The 19,971-nt window shown below is 39.9% G+C and overlaps 1 protein-coding gene across 5 annotated transcripts in view; it reads left to right on the top strand.

Moving 5' to 3' along the window:
- Nucleotides 1–9,701, top strand: part of aplp2 (amyloid beta (A4) precursor-like protein 2) — a 230,237-nt gene extending 220,536 nt beyond the window's left edge. For 3 of the 5 annotated variants that reach the window (XM_034168526.1, XM_034168522.1, XM_034168521.1), the window contains 3 exons: nt 5,021–5,098; nt 9,011–9,166; nt 9,262–9,701. In XM_034168526.1, the coding sequence (XP_034024417.1) occupies nt 5,021–5,098; nt 9,011–9,166; nt 9,262–9,363 (336 nt within the window). In that variant the 3' untranslated portion in view covers nt 9,364–9,701. The remainder of the gene's footprint in view (nt 1–5,020; nt 5,099–9,010; nt 9,167–9,261) is intronic. The other 2 variants (XM_034168523.1, XM_034168525.1) reach the window with 1 other exon arrangement.
- The last annotated feature ends 10,270 nt before the right edge of the window (nt 9,702–19,971 follow it).

Here is a 19,971-nt window from a genome sequence, read left to right as displayed (position 1 = left end):
AATGAATGTTATTGACATGGTTTAATTAGAAAAATATGTGGTCAGTTCTCATGTGCAGAGGATCCAATATGGGGAATCAAACCAGTTCTGAAAATGCCAGCATGCAGCAGAAATAATAATACTCAACCACAAGGATATGGCGCCACTGGAGACAGCCAGCTGGGATAAAAATAGTGATCATAATTCAGCATATAAAGAGAACCATAGGTCCCTGAATATGTTTGGTAAAAAAAAAACAGAAATGTAACATTACAAATTAGACACCATCAGACCAGTGCTGGCATGCCAATTATGTGTTTGTAATATTTTTTGTAGTGTGTTGCTGCCATTATACCAGTCCCTCCATTTTCAGACACACGTAAGTAATGGTACACACTAACTGTAATTTTCTTGAGACAAGTCAGGGGATGGATACATGAACATTTCCAAGTTATTAAATATGTCTTGGAGTTCATTTACAGTGAGGAAAATAAGTATTTGAACACCCTGCGATTTTGCAAGTTATCCCACTTAAAAATCATGGAGGGGTCTGAAATTTTCATCTTCGGTGCATGTCCACTGTGAGAGACATAATCTAAAAAAAACAATCCAGAAATCACGATGTATGATTTTTTTAATAATTTATTTGTATGTTACTGCTGCAAATAAGTATTTGAACACCTGTGAAAATCAATGTTAATATTTGGTACAGTAGCCTTTGTTTGCAATTACAGAGGTCAAACGTTTCCCGTAGTTTTTCATCAGGTTTTCACACACTGCAGCAGGGATTTTGGTCCACTCCTCCATACAGATCTTCTCCAAATGTTTCAGGTTTGGAGTTTCAGCTCCTTCCAAAGATTTTCTACTGAGTTCAGGTCTGGAGACTGGCCAGGCCACTCCAGGACCTTGAAATGCTTCTTATGGAGCCCCTCCTTAGTTGCCCTGGCTGTGTGTTTGGGGTCATTGTCATGCTGGAAGACCCAGCCATGACCCATCTTCACTGCTCTTACTGAGGGAAGGAGGTTGTTTGCCAAAATCTCGCAATACATGACCCCATCCATCCTCCCTTCAATGCGATGCAGTTGTCCTGTCCCCTTTGCAGAAGCGCACCCCAGAGTATGATGTTTCCACCCCCATGCTTCATGGTTGGGATGGTTTTCTTGGGGTTGTTCTCATCCTCTAAACATGGTAAGTGGAGTTGATTCCAAAAAGCTCTATTCTGGTCTCATCTGACCACATGACCTTCTCCCATGCCTCCTCTGGATCATCCAGATGGTCAATGGTGAACTTCAAACGGGCCTGGACATGTGCTGGCTTGAGCAGGGGGACCTTGCTGCCCTGCAGGATTTTAAACCATGACAGCATCATGTATTACTAATGTAATCTTTGTGACTGTGGTCCCAGCTCTCTTCAGGTCATTGACCAGGTCCTCCTGTGTAGTTCTGAGCTTTCTCAGAATCATCCTTACCCCACAAAGTCAGATCTTGCATGGAATCCCAGACCGAGGGAGATTGACAGTCATCTTGTGTTTCTTCCACTTTCTAATAAATAATCATAACAGTTGTTGTCTTCTACCAAGCTGCTTGCCTGTTGTCCTGTAGTCCATCCCAGCCTTGTGCAGGTCTACAGTTTTGTCCCTGGTGTCCTTAGACAGCTCTTTGGTCTTGGCTGTGGTGGACAGGTTGGAGTGTGATTGATTGAGTGTGTGAACAGATGTCTTTTATACAGGTAACAAGTTCAAACAGGTGCAGTTAATACAGGTAAAAAGTGCAGAATAAGAGGGCTTCTTAAAGGTCTTAACAGGTCTGTGTGAGCCACAATTTTTGCTGGTTGGTAGGTGTTCAAATACTTATTTGCAGCAGTAACATACAAATAAATTATTTTAAAAAAATCATACATTGTGATTTCCGGATTTTTTTTTTTTAGATTATGTCTCTCACAGTGGACATGCACCTAAGATGAAAATTTCAGACCCCTCCGTGATTTCTAAGTGGGAGAACTTGCAAAATTGCAGGGTGTTACAAATAGTACCGTACTGCATGGTAAAATCTGTCTGGATCAGGCAGTTCTCAAAAAGTGAGTGACTGTGCAAGAAAGAGTGAGGGAAGCCACCAAGAAACCCATGACAACTCTGAAGCAGTTACTCATAGGCTTCTTTGATGCAGTGCATGGTGGACCTAAGATGTGAAATTTCAGCTGCAGTTTCTCAGAAAGCACATGGGAGACTTTAACCTGGCTTTGATCAGTTGTCTTGTGTTAGTCTTTCTCTGTGCCACTCCACCATGAAGATGTGACTGAGAGAGTAGGCATAATGCATAATGTAACAGACAAATGCTGCATTCAGCCCAGAGTCTCCACTCACAACCACATACGCTGCATTCAGCCCAGAGTCTCCACTCACAACCACATAATGCTTTCTGTTCCAGTCATACTGTCTGTATGTCTTAAAGCTTGATGCAAACTAAATCAGACATATTCACTCACTTGGGAATGTTCATGTATCCATCCCCTGACTTGTCTAAAGAAAACTGGCTGGAAAACTGATGATTTAGTTGAACAATATTCCTTATATTTAATTTGTAGAGTTAGGCCCCATAAAAAAACATTAGTTTATCCTCCTTGACATCAGAAAAAAGTGATGGAGGGCCTTTTTTGTTTTTGTTTCTTTCTTAGAAACAGAGAACAAACAATACAGTAACATTTTGAACCTGGGAAATGAAACCTCTCTCTTGAGGGGAAGTTTCATTTATAACTATGACAAAACCAGCCTCACTGCTCTGCAATAGTATTTGATTAAAATCCACAAAAATATGTACATAATGCCAGAAGTATCCTACGGGAAAAAAACTCGCGGGCCGGACCAAGCAGCCGGAACTACGGAGCGCGAGTGCTTTTTGGCAGTAAAGAGTCACCATAGAAGAAGTGAACACGGAAAAACTCACCATGCAACCGTTGTACTTAGTGTTCAAGCTACCTCCACTGCCCAACATACCACATGCATACTGTCTGTAAATATCACTCATGGTCGCCTCGGGGGGGGGGTGCTCACGCCGTACCATGGCTTCAGCTTCTTGGCTTTGTTGACAATCTGTATCACGATAAACTGCATCGTGCTTGCGTCTGTGGTTGCCAATAACAACAAGCGGTAAGTTCCAGGTCCAGTGTCAGGGATCAGGGATTAGCACTCTCCTAGACTGAACACCACCACCCACCCACCCCCGTTATTTTGTCGTGTCAGCAGCGATTTACAGATTATTGCCTCATTTCTGCTTACAACTGCACTACAGTCATCAATTTCAGCAACAGATCTTTGAAGCTTTTGTATAACAATCATTTCCCCAAAAAATCATCAATAATTCATAATAAAAGACGGGGGACTGATCAGTGTGCGACAGCAGCACATCTGAGTCTGACTCTCTACCGAACAAAGGGAATAATACCGAACAAAGGGAATAATATGACTATTAACCATCTAATTTAATTTATTAATTTAATTTAAATTATTTTTCATTTATATAGCACCAAATCACAACAAAGTTGTCTCAAGGCGCTTCACACATGTAAGGTCTAACCTTACTAACCCCTAGTGCAAGCACACAGGTGACAGTGGTAAGAAAAAAACTCAGTCTGATGATTTGAGGAAGAAACCTCAAGCAGACCAGACTCAAAAGGGTCTGCTTGGGCCATGCTACTGACACAATTGACCATACAGGAAATTTTGGGAGTCCATGTTGGTGCACAGGACGGGAGGCTTGCAGAAGAAGAAACCTGCTCCCACCTCTGGATGGAGGCGAACCTTAAACATAGAGAAAAAACAGAATCAGGCAGCTGAAAGAAATAAATATAGTATAATTTATCAGCATTAAGCAACAAGAAAAACAGAAGAAATACTAAGGTGATCTCCGGCCACTAGCCCTAAGCTTCACTAAAAGACCCAGACTTTAGATAAAGTTGAGGCTGCAGCCCGCTCTGTTTACTAATAAAATGAATTTAAAAGGGTAGTAACATACTATGCCAGTATGCTAGCCATACGAAAGGGAAAATAAGTGTGTATTAAGTCTGGACTTGAAAGTCTCCACAGAATCTGACTGTTTTATTGACACGGGGAGATCATTCCACAGAACAGGGGCACGGTAAGAGAAAGCTCTGTGACTTGCAGACTTTTTAATTCTCCGCAGGGACACAGAGTAGTCCTGCACCCTGAGAACGCAGAGCCGGGCCGGTACATAGGGTTTAATTAGGTCAGCTAAGTAGGGAGGGGCTAGTCTGTGAAAAATATTATAGGTTAGTAACAGAACCTTAAAATCTGATCTCACAGGGACAGAAAGCCAGTGAAGAGACACAATCCCTGCTAACACTCTGACATAATGGGACAGATCACACTGCAACACCGGGTTTACGCATCCACAGACTAGTATAGAGAGTGCTCAGTCTAGGAGAGTGTTGAGCCCCTGACACCAGTTCTGTAAACTTCGGCGATCTTCACCCAAAGCATACACGCTACCTAGCGGATGTGCCGGTTCTTGCACCAGCTGTAACGCCGTCAATAAAATTTGTGGAAATAAAAAATAAATTGATGCAGGCTGATTTTGGCATGCGGACGGTGATAAAAAACTTTTTTTTTTTAATGGGGCTTTACATATGGGCTTTGAAAATGGAGGGACTGGATATAAAAATGGTTGTAATTCCTAAATGGTCAGTAGTGGGATATTTTACAACTCTTAACTAGTCCCTGGATGGCAGGTAGGACAGAACTCTTGGTCTAGTCCCTGTGGTGGAAAAGTGCCTCCTTTGTGTCCAGATGGAAAACTGTTGTTGATGCTTGAAAAAATTCCTTCCAGTTTGTACGAGACGGATCCAAGTGCATCATCGCCTGAACACAGACAATCCTTACAGTTTACTTCACTGCACACTGTCTCACTGCCTGTCCATCTGTCCCCGTTTCTCTCTCTCTCTCACACACACACACACACACATGCGCGCACACACACACACACACACTGTGGTAAGTGTAACCTGGGCTCCCTGTCTGTGTTGACAGGTGATTGATGAGTCTCTGGATGTTAAAGAAGTGGTTTACAGTGCAGAGAGAGTCAGCGTTATGCATGATGATGAGCTGGTGAGTATAGCAGCGCCCTCTACTGGGCTCTCTGGGCAACTCTAGCTGTCCGTAGTGTACATAAGCCGAACGGTGGAGGAGAGAGACCAGCTCTGCAGCTGATGCTCTATAAAAAGAAAGACCTTGATGGAGCAGATTTCCAAATGCCCTCTCTTGTGTTCTAAAGCTTTCTGTTCAGGCTAAAGTGGTTTTGATTATTTCTGCATGGGTGCATGTTTGTTCTGTGAATGTATCTGAATGTCCACATGGAAATCCCAGGTCATGAATGTGAAGCCACACAAACTGAGTGTGCTCGGTTTATGTGTGAGAATGAGCAGTAAATAACTCCCCGCTGGCCACATATGATTAGTTTGTGTCATATGTGCCAGGACATGTTGTGAAGACGTGCAGGTGACTGTTTGTTTGTTTATTTTCTACCAAACGGACAAAGATTTGACAGTCTTCCACAAAGACATTTCATGCATGTGTATACACTGGTCTCAAGTCAGTCATGTCACAGAAAGTCTTTTTGTCCCAGATTCACTGTGGTGCTGTGAAATAAGAGAATGTTGAGTTCATGCTCCAGTGGAATTTAACATTTACATTTTCCTCCATCATCTCCTTCATCACCTTATCTTCAGTCAGTTCATCTCTAAAACTGATATTCTGACGGGTAGAGTGAGAAAATATAAATTAAGTGGAAACCTGACAGATTTATATCCTCAAGAATCTAATCAATGCATTCCAATCTGTCTTGCACCAGAATAAAAGAGAGGTGGGTCTCGATCCGGAAGGTGAAATACCATGATTCGATGTTCCACAGTGGGCATGCTGTCATTTAAAAAACAGCCTCAGCCTTTGTTCTGGCTTTTTGGTTTAGATTTTAAGGTCTTCCACCTTGAGATAACGATTATACACGTGGATAATGTCACTTTTCATCTCGATGCCTCCCGCTCCTGCATCAGCACCTTAGTTGTAATCCTGAGGTTTTGTCAGACCTTTAAAGGTTGAACCCGCCTACTGTGATCACCATTATGACAGCAATTAGGACACAATTTGTGACACAAAATGTCCCAGATGTGTCAGGAACCAGCATTCGGCAAGGCAGTTGGTTGGTCTGCTGGTGTCGCAGACCGAACGGTCCCCCTAAAAATCGATCCCCCTTGATGACGCGGTTCACAGATTAACACCTCGTTTCTGCTTCAAACTGCACACCAGTCATCATCTATTTCAGCGACAGATATCTGAAGCTTTTGTGCAACAATCATTTCCACATAAATTCAGCCTTTTTTTCATCATAAAAGGCGGCAGAAGTGATGAGAGTGCCGCGGCTAAATGAGCTGTTAACTGATGCGTTCACAGCGCATCGGACTTTCAGAGCGTCATGGAATTTTGCATCATTTTTGCTTAAAACAGCCTAGTTTCTGCTTAAAACTAACTTTAGAAGAGGTTTTACCGTGTCATCTGTGGGTTAATAATCACATTAATCCATTTTATTGCTTTGGGTAAATAAAGTAGCCATTCTAACTGATTTAACATGCTCAAAATGATAAAATGTCATCTGGGCAGCCATTTTTTAGCCAAGGTGTATGTAAACTATGTAAACAGTGACTGTAAAAGGTCGACAAAAACCCTTTAAGAGAAACACCTATTTTGAAAACATGAAATACATACTAACATGTACACGACATTTTTTTAATAAGTGGAAGCAAAACCAAGTCTGTTGCATTTATATTTTTCTTAGTATACAAATAATGAATGTTTATGAGTTCATTGTTACGAATATTTCATTAGGTGAATGCTGGAACACGCCATTCAACGAGGCGAGGCGAAGAATGTAAAAACATTCATTATTTGTTTTATATAACGGCTAAAATAGATCCTTGTCATTTGATATTTTATTAATTTATAAACAACAGAAAGGGGACTTACATTTTGGTGTTCCGCCGCTGCTAAAGTCCAAATTGTGATGTGTAGTCCAGTGATACAGTGCACTGACTTCAGACTTCCATTTAAAAAAAAAAAAGACTTTGTGTAGTTCCTCAGTCCAGCCAAAAATCACATCAGCTTTTCATCTGAATAGTTCTTCATGCATCCAGACGGCTTACAGCAGAGTGGAGTGTGTGTGTGTGTGTGTGTGTGTGTGTGTGTGTGTGTGTGTGTGTGTGTGTGTGTGTGTGTGTGTGTGTGTGTGTGTGTGTGTGTGTGTGCGCATGTGTTACAAGAATTAGCGCTGTCAGTTAGCTCAATCATATCATCGTCTCGCTTGTGTCTTTGTCCCGCGCATATGTGCGCGCTCACACAACCGGGTCGGTGCTTGTGTGAACGTGTACTACAAAAAAAGACTGTACGAGGTCTGTCCATAAAGTATCTTACACCTCCGTTTCGGCATGTCAGAGATTTATGGGTACAGGTGAGGGAGGGTCATACGTCAATAAAGTCACACCTTCCATAGAATTGTGTTGTCTGTTAGTAGATGGATGTTTGAACATTCCCTAACTTTATAAACCTGCACAAAGTGACAAAATCTCTGTTGCAAAACTGATAAATGTGGATACATCCTGAGAAAATACTGTGGAAATCACTGGTCACAGATTGAAACAAGTAATTTTGGTGTTAACTTAGTTGTGTTGTTGCTGTTGTTTTATGTACTTTGGACTTGTTCAGATAGAAATGAGCAATCCCATGACGTGTCAGAGGACAAGTTTGGACATGTCCAGCTCTCCACAATTTCACTGATACTTACTGGACTGGTAAGCATTGAAAGCCGAGACAGACGTCCAAACTTGTCCTCTGACACGCCGAAACGAAGGTGTTCTTTTGTCTCGCTTCCAAAGCGAATCGGTCGTGACGCGCGAAGCCTCTGCGCGGCTTTCCATGACAAAATCTCTTGTTAAAAGTGAAATCTGCCGGAAAATGGCTGATGTCCAGCTCTTGTGATAACCAGAGAAAGAGCACACAACGGTCTCGTATCCACAGAGCCATCAGCTCAGAAATGGTCCGGTGGCTTGTGCCATGTCGTCGCAGCTCGGAGCACGGCGCGCTGAGCGTCCTTAGAGCTGTACTAACAGACCTTATTCTCTGTGAAGCCCATAAAATTTTCACCGAAAGCCAGATAAATTTTTCAAATAGTTTCCAGGTGCCAGTCTCTGACAGCTTCTGAAAAAATTCTGATGGAAAAAAAACCCAAATCATTCCGCCATTTCCAGACAATGAAAATCCGACGATGGGGCGGGACCACTCCTTCCACAAGGCGTGCTCACAGGCGAATGACGTCACCAACAGGCGTGAAAAAACTCACGCATGCGCACAAGGGTTCAAGCTTGTCTGACGTGAAAACATATGAATCAAATCCATATAGTTTTAAAAAAAAATAAAAAGGTACGATACTTTATGGACAGACCTCGTACATCCTCAGTGCAGCGAGAAACAAAAATCACGTCAGAAATTAGTCCAGCTTTTAATTCTAACTTCCTGCTAACAGCCTCCAGACAGTGCAGTGGATTTGTCTCGTGTGTGCGTGCATTCACACGCGTAAGTGTGTGTGTGCGTGTGTGTGTGCAAAATGCAGTGGTACCAAACGGAATAACCAACTTTGTACTCTAAATGGAACCAAACTGCATTCTAAATGCAATGCAACACAAATTGGACAAATAATCCATGTCATGTGACATACAAAGCACCAATCAAATGACAAGGATCCACTTAGCTGTTATATAAATATAAATAATGACTTACTTAAATAATTTTCCTATAAAGTAACTGGAGACTTCCTTTAAAGCCTGTTTCGGGCGCACCGTCTTCATTAATAAGGGAGCAACAGCTTGTATTGTTACAAAATCCAAAGTGCTGTCATATGGCGCACGCTTGTCTGTTTACATGTAACCTGCTGACCGTCTGCGTCTCACATGTCCCACCTGTCCCACCTGTCAGGAGTCCTACCGGCCTCTGGGAGAGGACTTCAGCTTCGGTAGCAGTGCACTGATTGGCTTACTGGTGATCGCGGTGGCCATAGCGACCGTGATTGTGATCAGCCTGGTGCTTCTGAGGAAGAGACAATATGGGACCATCAGCCATGGTATTGTGGAGGTATGTCTTTCCTCAGACACACGCTGTCTGTCGGCTTTACGTTTTATTGTGTTGTTCCGGTGGATCGTCACTTGTGTCCTCTGTCCCCCTCACAGGTTGACCCCATGCTAACCCCAGAGGAACGCCATCTCAACAAGATGCAGAACCACGGCTATGAAAACCCCACCTACAAATACCTGGAGCAGATGCAGATCTAACAGCAGCCAACAGGAGGCGCTGTGGAGTCTGAGCTAGGGGGATCATACTACTGACCAATAACTTAATGCTATTTGTTTGCATACATCCAAACTCCATTTATTGTTTAGTTCCAATCAATCCTGAGGTAATACTACTATGTGTACTACTGCTATGGTCGTACTATAGAGCGCTTTTTGATCACGTTTCCTTTGAAAGGGTCACACATCTGCCACTTTGCATTAAAGAAAATGTGATTCAACAGTTTCCTCTGTAATTATCAACAGACCTATTTCAGATTAAGATGTATAACTTTTTCCAGGTGTTTCCTTTATTTTTTGGAAGTAAAAGTCAAATTGAGCAAAAGTTTAATATTTTTGGTTAGCCATCAAATCAGCATACCCTTTTATTTTCCTTTACATTCATTAAGGGTCAAGTTTTAGATGATTTTCTTTAAAAAAAAAAAAAAAAAGATTTTTTTCTTTCTTTTGTTTGTTTGTTTTGTTTTTCATCTCGATAGATTGCTTGTATATGAAGGTTCTTTGTATCAATTCAAATGTATAGCGAAACAACAAATGAGAAAAAAAGAGATCATGAATTATTTGCTTTCTGGTCTTTGTTATAATGACTATACATATGCAGTTTAAATATATATACATAATATATATATATATAAGAGTAGATGTTTTTATTCCAATTGTTTTTCCCCAGGAAACAGGTTATGTGATGACTGATGGTGGTGAGCTATATTTGCAGACAAACTCTTAGAAAGTGTTGAGGATGGTGACCGTGCACAGGTCCCCAGCTCATGCAAGTAACACAGAACTTATTTTGAGCACTTGTCATCATAAGTGTGATCACGTCCCGTCATAGCGCCTGAACAAATTGCTTTCCTTCAACAGGGAGATGAGAAAAACACTTAGGAAAATTTAAACATATTAAACAGCTGAATGTATGATGGAAGCTTTTTGTTTCATACTGTGACAGCGTGCGATGGCATGCCACAAACTCATGAACAAACTGTTGTTTGCAACATTACTCCAAACAGTATTTTCACTGCAAACTGGCTGATGATGTACAGTTTACTGTGAGTTGCTGTTGGCTTTGCTGGTCTGATTCATCAAAACAGGAACAGGTCCGAGTTGTAAACAAACCAAACAGCTGCTAATATCCAATCAAACACTGTGTTGCCTGAAACGCTGAAAATATCGAAATTGTCTTTGGGTTATTATGTTACACACTCCCTGACCACTAAACATTATGTTTGTGGGTTTGTAAAGATTAAAACATACTCCAGCAAAGATAACTTTCGATCATGTTATTTCTCCAAATTTTTCTGAATCTAAACTTAGAAGTGATGCACATTTCAAAGAACTAAGCACGGTGGTTTAGTGGTTAGCACTTTAGCCTTGCAGCAAGAAGGGCATGGGTTCGATTCCCACCTGTGATCTTTCTGTGTGGAGTCAACATGTTCTCCCCTTGTTTGTGTGGGTTTCCTCCGGGTGCTCCGGTTTCCTCCCACATTTAAAGACATACAGGTTAGGTGAATTGGAAACTTGATAATTAAAATAAATCTCAATCTCAACGGGACTAACCTGGTTAAATTAAATCAAGCATGTAAGGAAAATGTTTAGACAGTCAAGTTCACCATCAAGAATATCTGAAGAAATTTCTAAAGAAATTACATTTTCCAGCACAGGGCTGAATGTTTGAACTTGACCTCTGACTTTGATCATTGTCCAAGCTTAACCAAGTTCAGATTACTTCCTCCCATCAATACGTCCAATGTACTTGCAAAGTTTGATCAAAATAAGTCTAAGTATTCTCAGGATAGCTTGCTGGCATCCATACATGCACGCTACATAGAGTACAAGGTGATCGATTACAAGAGCAGACACCCCTATTAGTGATGCCAACCGTTGTGATTTTTGGAGTAGAGGGCATCGCAAACATTTTATCCCGTCGTGAAACAAAGCTTGGAGCTGGAGGGTTGTGCATGCAGACGGAGACACACACATGGACAAACCTCGGAGATCTCGTTTCCCAATTGAGGTAACTTGTGTATTTTTACAGGTAGAGACAAACGAAGAAATTAACTGAGTCTTAGAATCCTCTTTTCTCTCTCTTAGTATTGTCTTTGTATGCCTGTATAGTTGATGTTGCAGTCATGGCTTTTTTTCCCCTGGAGGATTTACCTGTGGTGTGTATTGTTCTTATATGATATGATATATATTTTTAAGTTTGTTTTGTTTTCTATTTTCTCTTCCTGTGACAGTATCTCTGTATGTGACTGTCTCACTATGCACCCGAACAGCTTCAATCTTGTAACTGCCTGCTTGATTGTGGGAGGGGCCAGAATATGTGCACATATATATATATATATATATATATATATCACTGAAAATAGATTTATGGGTACAGGTGAGGGAGGGTCACACGTCAATAAAGTCACACCTTCCATAGAATTGTGTTGTCTGTTAGTAGATGGATGTTTGAACATTCCCTAACTTTATAAACCTGCACAAAGTGACAAAATCTCTGTTGCAAAACTGATAAATGTGGATACATCCTGAGAAAATACTGTGGAAATCACTGGTCACAGATTGAAACAAGTAATTTTGGTGTTAACTTAGTTGTGTTGTTGCTGTTGTTTTATGTACTTTGGACTTGTTCAGATAGAAATGAGCAAGCCCATGACATTGATTTGGGCTCTAAGAAAAAGATGGCCATTTCTGCAGGATTTCTGGAGTCATTTCATAGACTAAATTGATTGATATTAAAAAATATTGACTGAGAAATATAACGAGTTGCAGGCCTACAATAAAGTAAAAACTCATAGATGTTTCCTGCACAGCAAAATACTTCATTTTAATTCACCTTGCTTAGTGTTAAAATTAATACAGTTCTTGACATTCTACAACCTCTACACTGAAAATGTTGTGACAATATGGAAAATGCAAATTTAAAAAGTGGTGCCACATGTGACTGTTCCGTCTCCATGCAGAGCTTCATGTTGGGGTAGAGTAGGGGATTGTCAAACAAGAAAACAGATCAAATCTAGGCTCAGGTTTCCCATGTGCTTTTGGAAAACTGCAGCTGAAATTTTGCATGTTCTTTTTGAGAAAATCTGCCTCTACACCGCTTAATCATGAAGCTGTATAATTGGTGAAGCAAGAGCCAAAAGTAGCACTATACACAGTTTCTCCAGTCACAGCCGCAGAAGCCCATAAGTTGCCTGGGTGTCTTGTGGGCTTCCCTCACTAGTCTCCTTCCAGCATGGTCTCTCAAATTTTGGGGACTGCCCACTTGACATAGATTTAATGATTGATGTGCAGTGGCTTGCAAAAATATTCAGCCCCTTGGTATTTCATATATTTTAATTTGTTATTACCATTTCAAATACAAAAAGTCAATCAGGCTTCTCAGTATAAAAAATTCTAAAATTATATTTCTTAAACTCAGAATTAAAGCAAATCTCTGAAATTTGATATAAATTAATTAAAAATATAAAAGCCAAGATGATGGTTGCATAAGTAATCAGCCCCTTTGGTATAATACCTTTAAATAATCAGTTAAACTGACAGTTTTCTTCATACAGGTCAGGGGATGGATACATGAACATTTTCAAGTCACTGAATGTCTTGAACTTTATTTCCATCAGTTATGAAGAAATACAAACAGTATGGCACTCCGTGGTAAATCTGTGTGGAGTAGACAGTTCTCAAAAACTGAGTGACTGTGCAAGAAGGCATAAGAGTGAGGAAAGCCACCAAGACACTCAGACAACCCTGAGCAAGTTATAGGTTTCTGTAGCTGCAACTGGAGAAATTAGCATAGTGCAAGTTTTTGCATCAGTTATACGGCTTCATGATGAAGTGGTATAGAGAAAGATTTTTTTTTTTGTGCAAGAAGGAGAAGAGTGAGGAAAGCCACCAAGACACCCAGACAACCCAGACGTTTTAGGCTCCTGTGGCTGTGATTGGAGAAATTGTTGAATTGATCAAGTGGTATAGAGCAGGAATTTCTTAAAAAGAAGACCTGAAAGTCCAGCTACAATTTGCCAGAAGGCACATTTGATATGCAAGCCAAGGTTTGATGTTTTGGTGAAAGAAAATCCTCCTCTGCACCACTTAGCATGAAGCTGTATAACTGGGGATACAAAACATGCACTATGCACAATTTCTTCGTAGCTGATGTAAATAAAGTCCAAGACATACTCAGTGATTTTGAAATGTTCATGTATCCATCCCCTGACTTGTCTGAAGAAAACGGGCAATAAAACAGATTATTTACAGGTATTTTACCAAAGCGTACCATTACTTATGCAACCTATCATCTTGGCCTTCATGTTTTTAATTCATTTATATCAAGTTGTAGAGATTTGGTTTGAGTTTGAGTAAGATAACTTTAGAATTTTTCTACTGAGAAGCCTTATTTACTTTTTGTATTTGAAATGGCATAAACAAATCAAAATGCATGAAATACCAAGGGGTCAAATACTTTTCCAAGGTACTGTAAGAAGTCCAAGATATGTTCAATGCCTTGGAAATGTTCATGTATTCATCCCCTGACTTATCTCAAGAAAAAGTGGCTGGAAAGGTGATTATTTAGTCCTTATATTTAGTATAAACTGTCCCTGTCCCAACTTTTTTGCAGTTTGTTGCAGTCCTTAAATGCAGGAATGGATGTATATTTACAAATGAAATGAAGTTGACCAAACAAAAAAAATATCTTGGGTTCATCCTTTCTGCAATGAAATATGCCAAAATAAATGTAAGGATCACTGAATATTTTTTAATTAGCATTTTTCCATATCTTTTTTTTTTTTACTTGGGGTTGTATTATGTCTCACTGGTTCAAAATTAATACACTTGACAGTCTTAAAATCTTCACTCCTTAATTGCGTCCTCACTCTCAAAGTGCTACCTACAAGTGGAAACAGGTTTTTTTTTTCTTTACTTAATTTGTGAGTTATTTATCAGGACATTCAAACATCTTTCTGAATTTACTTCATATTGGGTTTGAACCTACAACATTCTGATTGTGAGACCACACTGCTGTTGTAGCACCAGAGTTGTTCCACTCTATCAGTGTTCCTCAAAGATGTTTGGTCCCGCTCAAAATCAAATCGACTTAACACTGCAAAATGTGCTATGGGCATAATGAAAATGCCTTGTTTTCACTTCTCACTCAGCACATGGACAATGACAAAATTACTCTTGCAAGAAGTTGAATCGACACTGAAGTGGTCAAATCTGGAAAACAACCCAAACACTGCAAGGATTAACATGTGCAAATAACATTTTATTATGTAATCAACTTCATAATATGAGTTTTTAACACTCCAGTTTTTGCTGGACATTGTGCTTTTACAAGTGAATCTCAGGAAACTAGACAATGATAAAGTCCAATTTTTTTGTCAGGTACTTCAGAATGTAACAATGTAATATTCTAGATGTGTTACATATAAACTAAAATGTTTCAAAATGTGCCCACAACTCTGAAGGAAATTGTTTTGCCAGAATGACGAAACGGTAAACATTGCTTCTTTTTTTTTTTTTTTTTAAACAGAGAGAACAGTGAGTACAACATGTTTATGCAAAATGACTGAAGACACTTGCACAAGATGTTGACAGTATTGCACATAGCTCGAGTAACTGAAAAACACTGATCGTTATGTATTCATCCTGCAGAAGGGGGAGCAGTTATACAGTCTGATTGCCAAAGGTAGGAAGGACCTCCTGTGGTGTTCTGTGGTGCACCTAGGTGGCCTCAGTCTATAACTGAAGGTGCTCTGACAGGACGTCAGTGTGGCATGCAGGGAGTGGGAGGTGTCGCCATGGATGATGAGCAGTTTCCTCAACATCCTCCTCTCCACACCTCCACCACAGACTCCAGTTCCACTGCCAGGACATATTAGAATAGTTAATTAAAAAATTTTTGCGTAACTCGTTCAGTATAAATACCACAGTATTTCAGTGTAGTCTTTCTCATACTCTTCACAATATTTAATTTTATTTATTTATTTTAGATGCACCTGTACATTACTTGAGGACTGAAAAAGAGACACTTTTTTAACATTAAATTCCAAAATAATTAAATTTTCTTATAAGAAAAATATTGCCAACTGATCATAACTAATAATGACACTTTTAATGACTATGTTTATGAATGCAAACTAACTGTCATAACTTGGCTTTTAATGTTTGAGTTCATCCATTTTTCAGCAGTTCTTTTAATCAGTGTTTACAGGTTGCAAGCCTCTATTTTGTTTGTCACTGTCAAGGTGACACTGACATACACATTATGTTTACGTAAATAAACTTATTTCCACCTCAAACATAAATATGGGCCCATTATAAAAAGAACTGTCAGGTGACAGTTCTGCTTAATGCTAAAATTTTAGATGGTCTCAAACATGGTTACAATCTGTACCCCAACTTTACTTACTACAGTGTTTTATTTCAAATTATTACAGTATCTCAGAAAATTTGAAGATTGTGAAAACTCTAATCAGCTAATGAACTCAAAACACCTGCAAAGGCCTTTAACTGGTCTCTCAGTCTAGTTCTGTGGGCTACACAATCATGAGGAAGACTGCTGACTTGACGTCTCGCCTGGGCTAAAGACAAAAAGGACTGGACTGCTGCTGAATGGTCAAAAAGTTATGTTCGCTGATGAAAGTAAATTTTGCATTTCCTTTGGAAATCAAGGTCTCAGAGTCTGAAGGAGGAGAGGAGAGGCACAGAATCCACGTTGCTTGGTGTATCGTTTCCACAGTCAGTGATGGTTTGGGGTGCCATTATCTTTGCACACGCTGTTTGATGCACATTTTCCTCTGCTCGCACTCATGGTGTGTGTTTTTTTAAGAGCTGACGTAACATGTGAATTTCTCCACTGTGAAATCAATAAGGTCTTATTCATCTGCTTGTGTTGGTCCACTGTGTTTTCCGAGGTCCAAGGTAAACGCAGCCGTCTACCATGAAGTTGTAGAGCACTTCATGCTTCCTGCTGCTGACCAACTTTATGGAGATACAGATTTCATTTTCCAACAGGACTTGGCACCTGCACACAGTGCCAAAACTACCAGTACCTGGTTTAAGGACCATGGTATCCCTGTTCTTAATTGGCCAGCAAACTCGCCTCACCTTAACCCCATAGAAAATCTATGGGGTACTGTGAAGAGGAAGATGCGACACACCAGACCCAACAATGCAGAAGAGATGAAGGCCGCTATCAGAGCAACCTGGCCTCTCATACAACCCCTGGCAAAAATTATGGAATCACCGGCCTCGGAGGATGTTCATTCAGTTGTTTAATTTTGTAGAAAAAAAGCAGATCACAGACATGACACAAAACTAAAGTCATTTCAAATGGCAACTTTCTGGCTTTAAGAAACACTATAAGAAATCAAGAAAAAAAGATTGTGGCAGTCAGTAACGGTTACTTTTTTAGACCAAGCAGAGGAAAAAAATATGGAATCACTCAATTCTGAGGAAAAAATTATGGAATCACCCTGTAAATTTTCATCCCCAAAACTAACACCTGCATCATATCAGATCTGCTCGTTAGTCTGCATCTAAAAAGGAGTGAACACACCTTGGAGAGCTGTTGCACCAAGTGGACTGACATGAATCATGGCTCCAACACAAGAGATGTCAATTGAAACAAAGGAGAGGATTATCAAACTCTTAAAAGAGAGTAAATCATCACGCAATGTTGCAAAAGATGTTGGTTGTTCACAGTCAGCTGTGTCTAAACTCTGGACCAAATACAAACAACATGGGAAGGTTGTTAAAGGCAAACATACTGGTAGACCAAGGAAGACATCAAAGCGTCAAGACAGAAAACTTAAAGCAATATGTCTCAAAAATCGAAAAATGTACAACAAAACAAATGAACGAATGGGAGGAAACTGGAGTCAACGTCTGTGACCGAACTGTAAGAAACCGCCTAAAGGAAATGGGATTTACATACAGAAAAGCTAAACGAAAGGCATCATTAACACCTAAACAGAAAAAAACAAGGTTACAATGGGCTAAGGAAAAGCAATTGTGGACTGTGGATGACTGGATGAAAGTCATATTCAGTGATGAATCTCGAATCTGCATTGGGCAAGGTGATGATGCTGGAACTTTTGTTTGGTGCCGTTCCAATGAGATTTATAAAGATGACTGCCTGAAGAGAACATGTAAATTTCCACAGTCATTGATGATATGGGGCTGCATGTCAGGTAAAGGCACTGGGGAGATGGCTGTCATTACATCATCAATAAATGCACAAGTTTATGTTGATATTTTGGACAATTGAAAGGATGTTTGGGGATGATGAAATCATTTTTCAAGATGATAATGCATCTTGCCATAGAGCAAAAACTGCAAAAACATTCCTTGCAAAAAGACACATAGGGTCAATGTCAATGAGCAGATCTGATTTGATGCAGGAGTTAATTTGGGGGATGAAAATTTACAGGGTGATTCCATAATTTTTTCCTCAGAATTGAGTGATTCCATATTTTTTTCCTCTGCTTGGTCTAAAAAAGTAACCGTTACTGACTGCCACAGTCTTTTTTTCTTGATTTCTTATAGTGTTTCTTAAAGCCAGAAAGTTGTCATTTGAAATTACTTTAGTTTTGTGTCATGTCTGTGATCTGCTTTTTTTCTACAAAATTAAACAACTGAATGAACATCCTCCAAGGCCGGTGATTCCATAATTTTTGCCAGGGGTTGTACCACCTAAGCAGTGCCACAGACTGATCGACTCCGTGCCACGCCACACTGCTGCAGTAATTCACGCAAAAGGAGCCCCAACTATATATTGAGTGCTGTTTACGTTCATACTTTTCAGCTGGCCAACATTTCGAAAAAAAAAACCTTTTTTTGTATTGGTCTTAAGTAATATTCTAATTTTCTGAGATACTAAATTTGGGATTTTCATTAGTTGTCAGTTATATAATCATCAAAATTAAAAGAAATAAACATTTGAAATATATCAGTCTGTGTGTAATGAATGAATATAATATACAAGTTTCACTTTTTGAATGGAATTACTGAAATAAATCAACTTTTTAGATTAAAAAAAACTTTATTGATCTCACAGAGGAGAAATTCACGTTACGTCAGCTCTTAAGAAAACACACAAGGTGGGTGCAAGTAGAGGAAAATGTTTTCATGATATTCTAATTATATGACCAGTGTGTGTGTGTGTGTGTGTGTGTGTGTGTGTGTGTGTGTGTGTGTGTGTGTGTGTGTGTGTGTGTGTATTAATTTCTTTGTATAAAACTATTAAACAAATGTCACAAAACAAACAGGACAAAAAGCAATTTGAAAGTACTAGTAGTCATAAAGGTACATGCAACATAACCATAAGGATAATGTTTAAATTAATACAAGATCGATGTCTGTCCAATTAGCCACAAAGTATTTCAAATCCAAATAAAAAAATCAATGTATTCTATATCAAAAGTAAGTGTATTATCAAAATCAGTCTCTGAAATTACTCACAAATTGTATACATATATATATATATATATATATACATATATATATATACTCAACAAAAATATAAACGCAACACTTTTGGTTTTGCTACCATTTTGTATGAGATGAACTCAAAGATCTAAAACTTTTTCCACATACACAATATCACCATTTCCCTCAAATATTGTTCACAAACCAGTCTAAATCTGTGATAGTGAGCACTTCTCCTTTGCTGAGATAATCCATCCCACCTCACAGGTGTGCCATATCAAGATGCTGATTAGACACCATGATTAGTGCACAGGTGTGCCTTAGACTGTCCACAATAAAAGGCCACTCTGAAAGGTGCAGTTTTGTTTTATTGGGGGGGGGGGGGGGATACCAGTCAGTATCTGGTGTGACCACCATTTGCCTCATGCAGTGCAACACATCTCCTTCACATAGAGTTGATCAGGTTGTCAATTGTGGCCTGTGGAATGTTGGTCCACTCCTCTTCAATGGCTGTGTGAAGTTCCGACTACGAACTGGAGTCAGGTCGAGACCCCGATGAGGACAACGAGCATGCAGATGAGCTTCCCTGAGACGGTTTCTGACAGTTTGTGCAGAAATTCTTTGGTTATGCAAACCGATTGTTCCAGCAGCTGTCCGAGTGGCTGGTCTCAGACGAACTTGGAGGTGAACATGCTGGATGTGGAGGTCCTGGGCTGGTGTGGTTACACGTGGTCTGCAGTTGTGAGGCTGGTTGGATGTACTGCCAATTTCTCTGAAACGCCTTTGGAGACGGCTTATGGTAGAGAAATGAACATTCAATACACGAGCAACAGCTCTGGTTGACATTCCTGCTGTCAGCATGCCAACTGCACGCTCCCTCAAATCTTGAGACATCTGTGGCATTGTGCTGTGTGATAAAACTGCACCTTTCAGAGTGGCCTTTTATTGTGGGCAGTCTAAGGCACACCTGTGCACTAATCATGGTGTCTAATCAGCATCTTGATATGGCACACCTGTGAGGTGGGATGGATTATCTCAGCAAAGGAGAAGTACTCACTGTCACAGATTTAGACTGGTTTGTGAACAATATTTGAGGGAAATGGTGATATTGTGTATGTGGAAAAAGTTTTAGATCTTTGAGTTCATCTCATACAAAATGGG

The sequence above is a fragment of the Thalassophryne amazonica genome, chromosome 4 (assembly GCF_902500255.1).
Source record: "Thalassophryne amazonica chromosome 4, fThaAma1.1, whole genome shotgun sequence".
Lineage (NCBI taxonomy): Eukaryota > Metazoa > Chordata > Actinopteri > Batrachoidiformes > Batrachoididae > Thalassophryne > Thalassophryne amazonica.
This window is presented reverse-complemented; position numbering and strand designations above follow the sequence as displayed.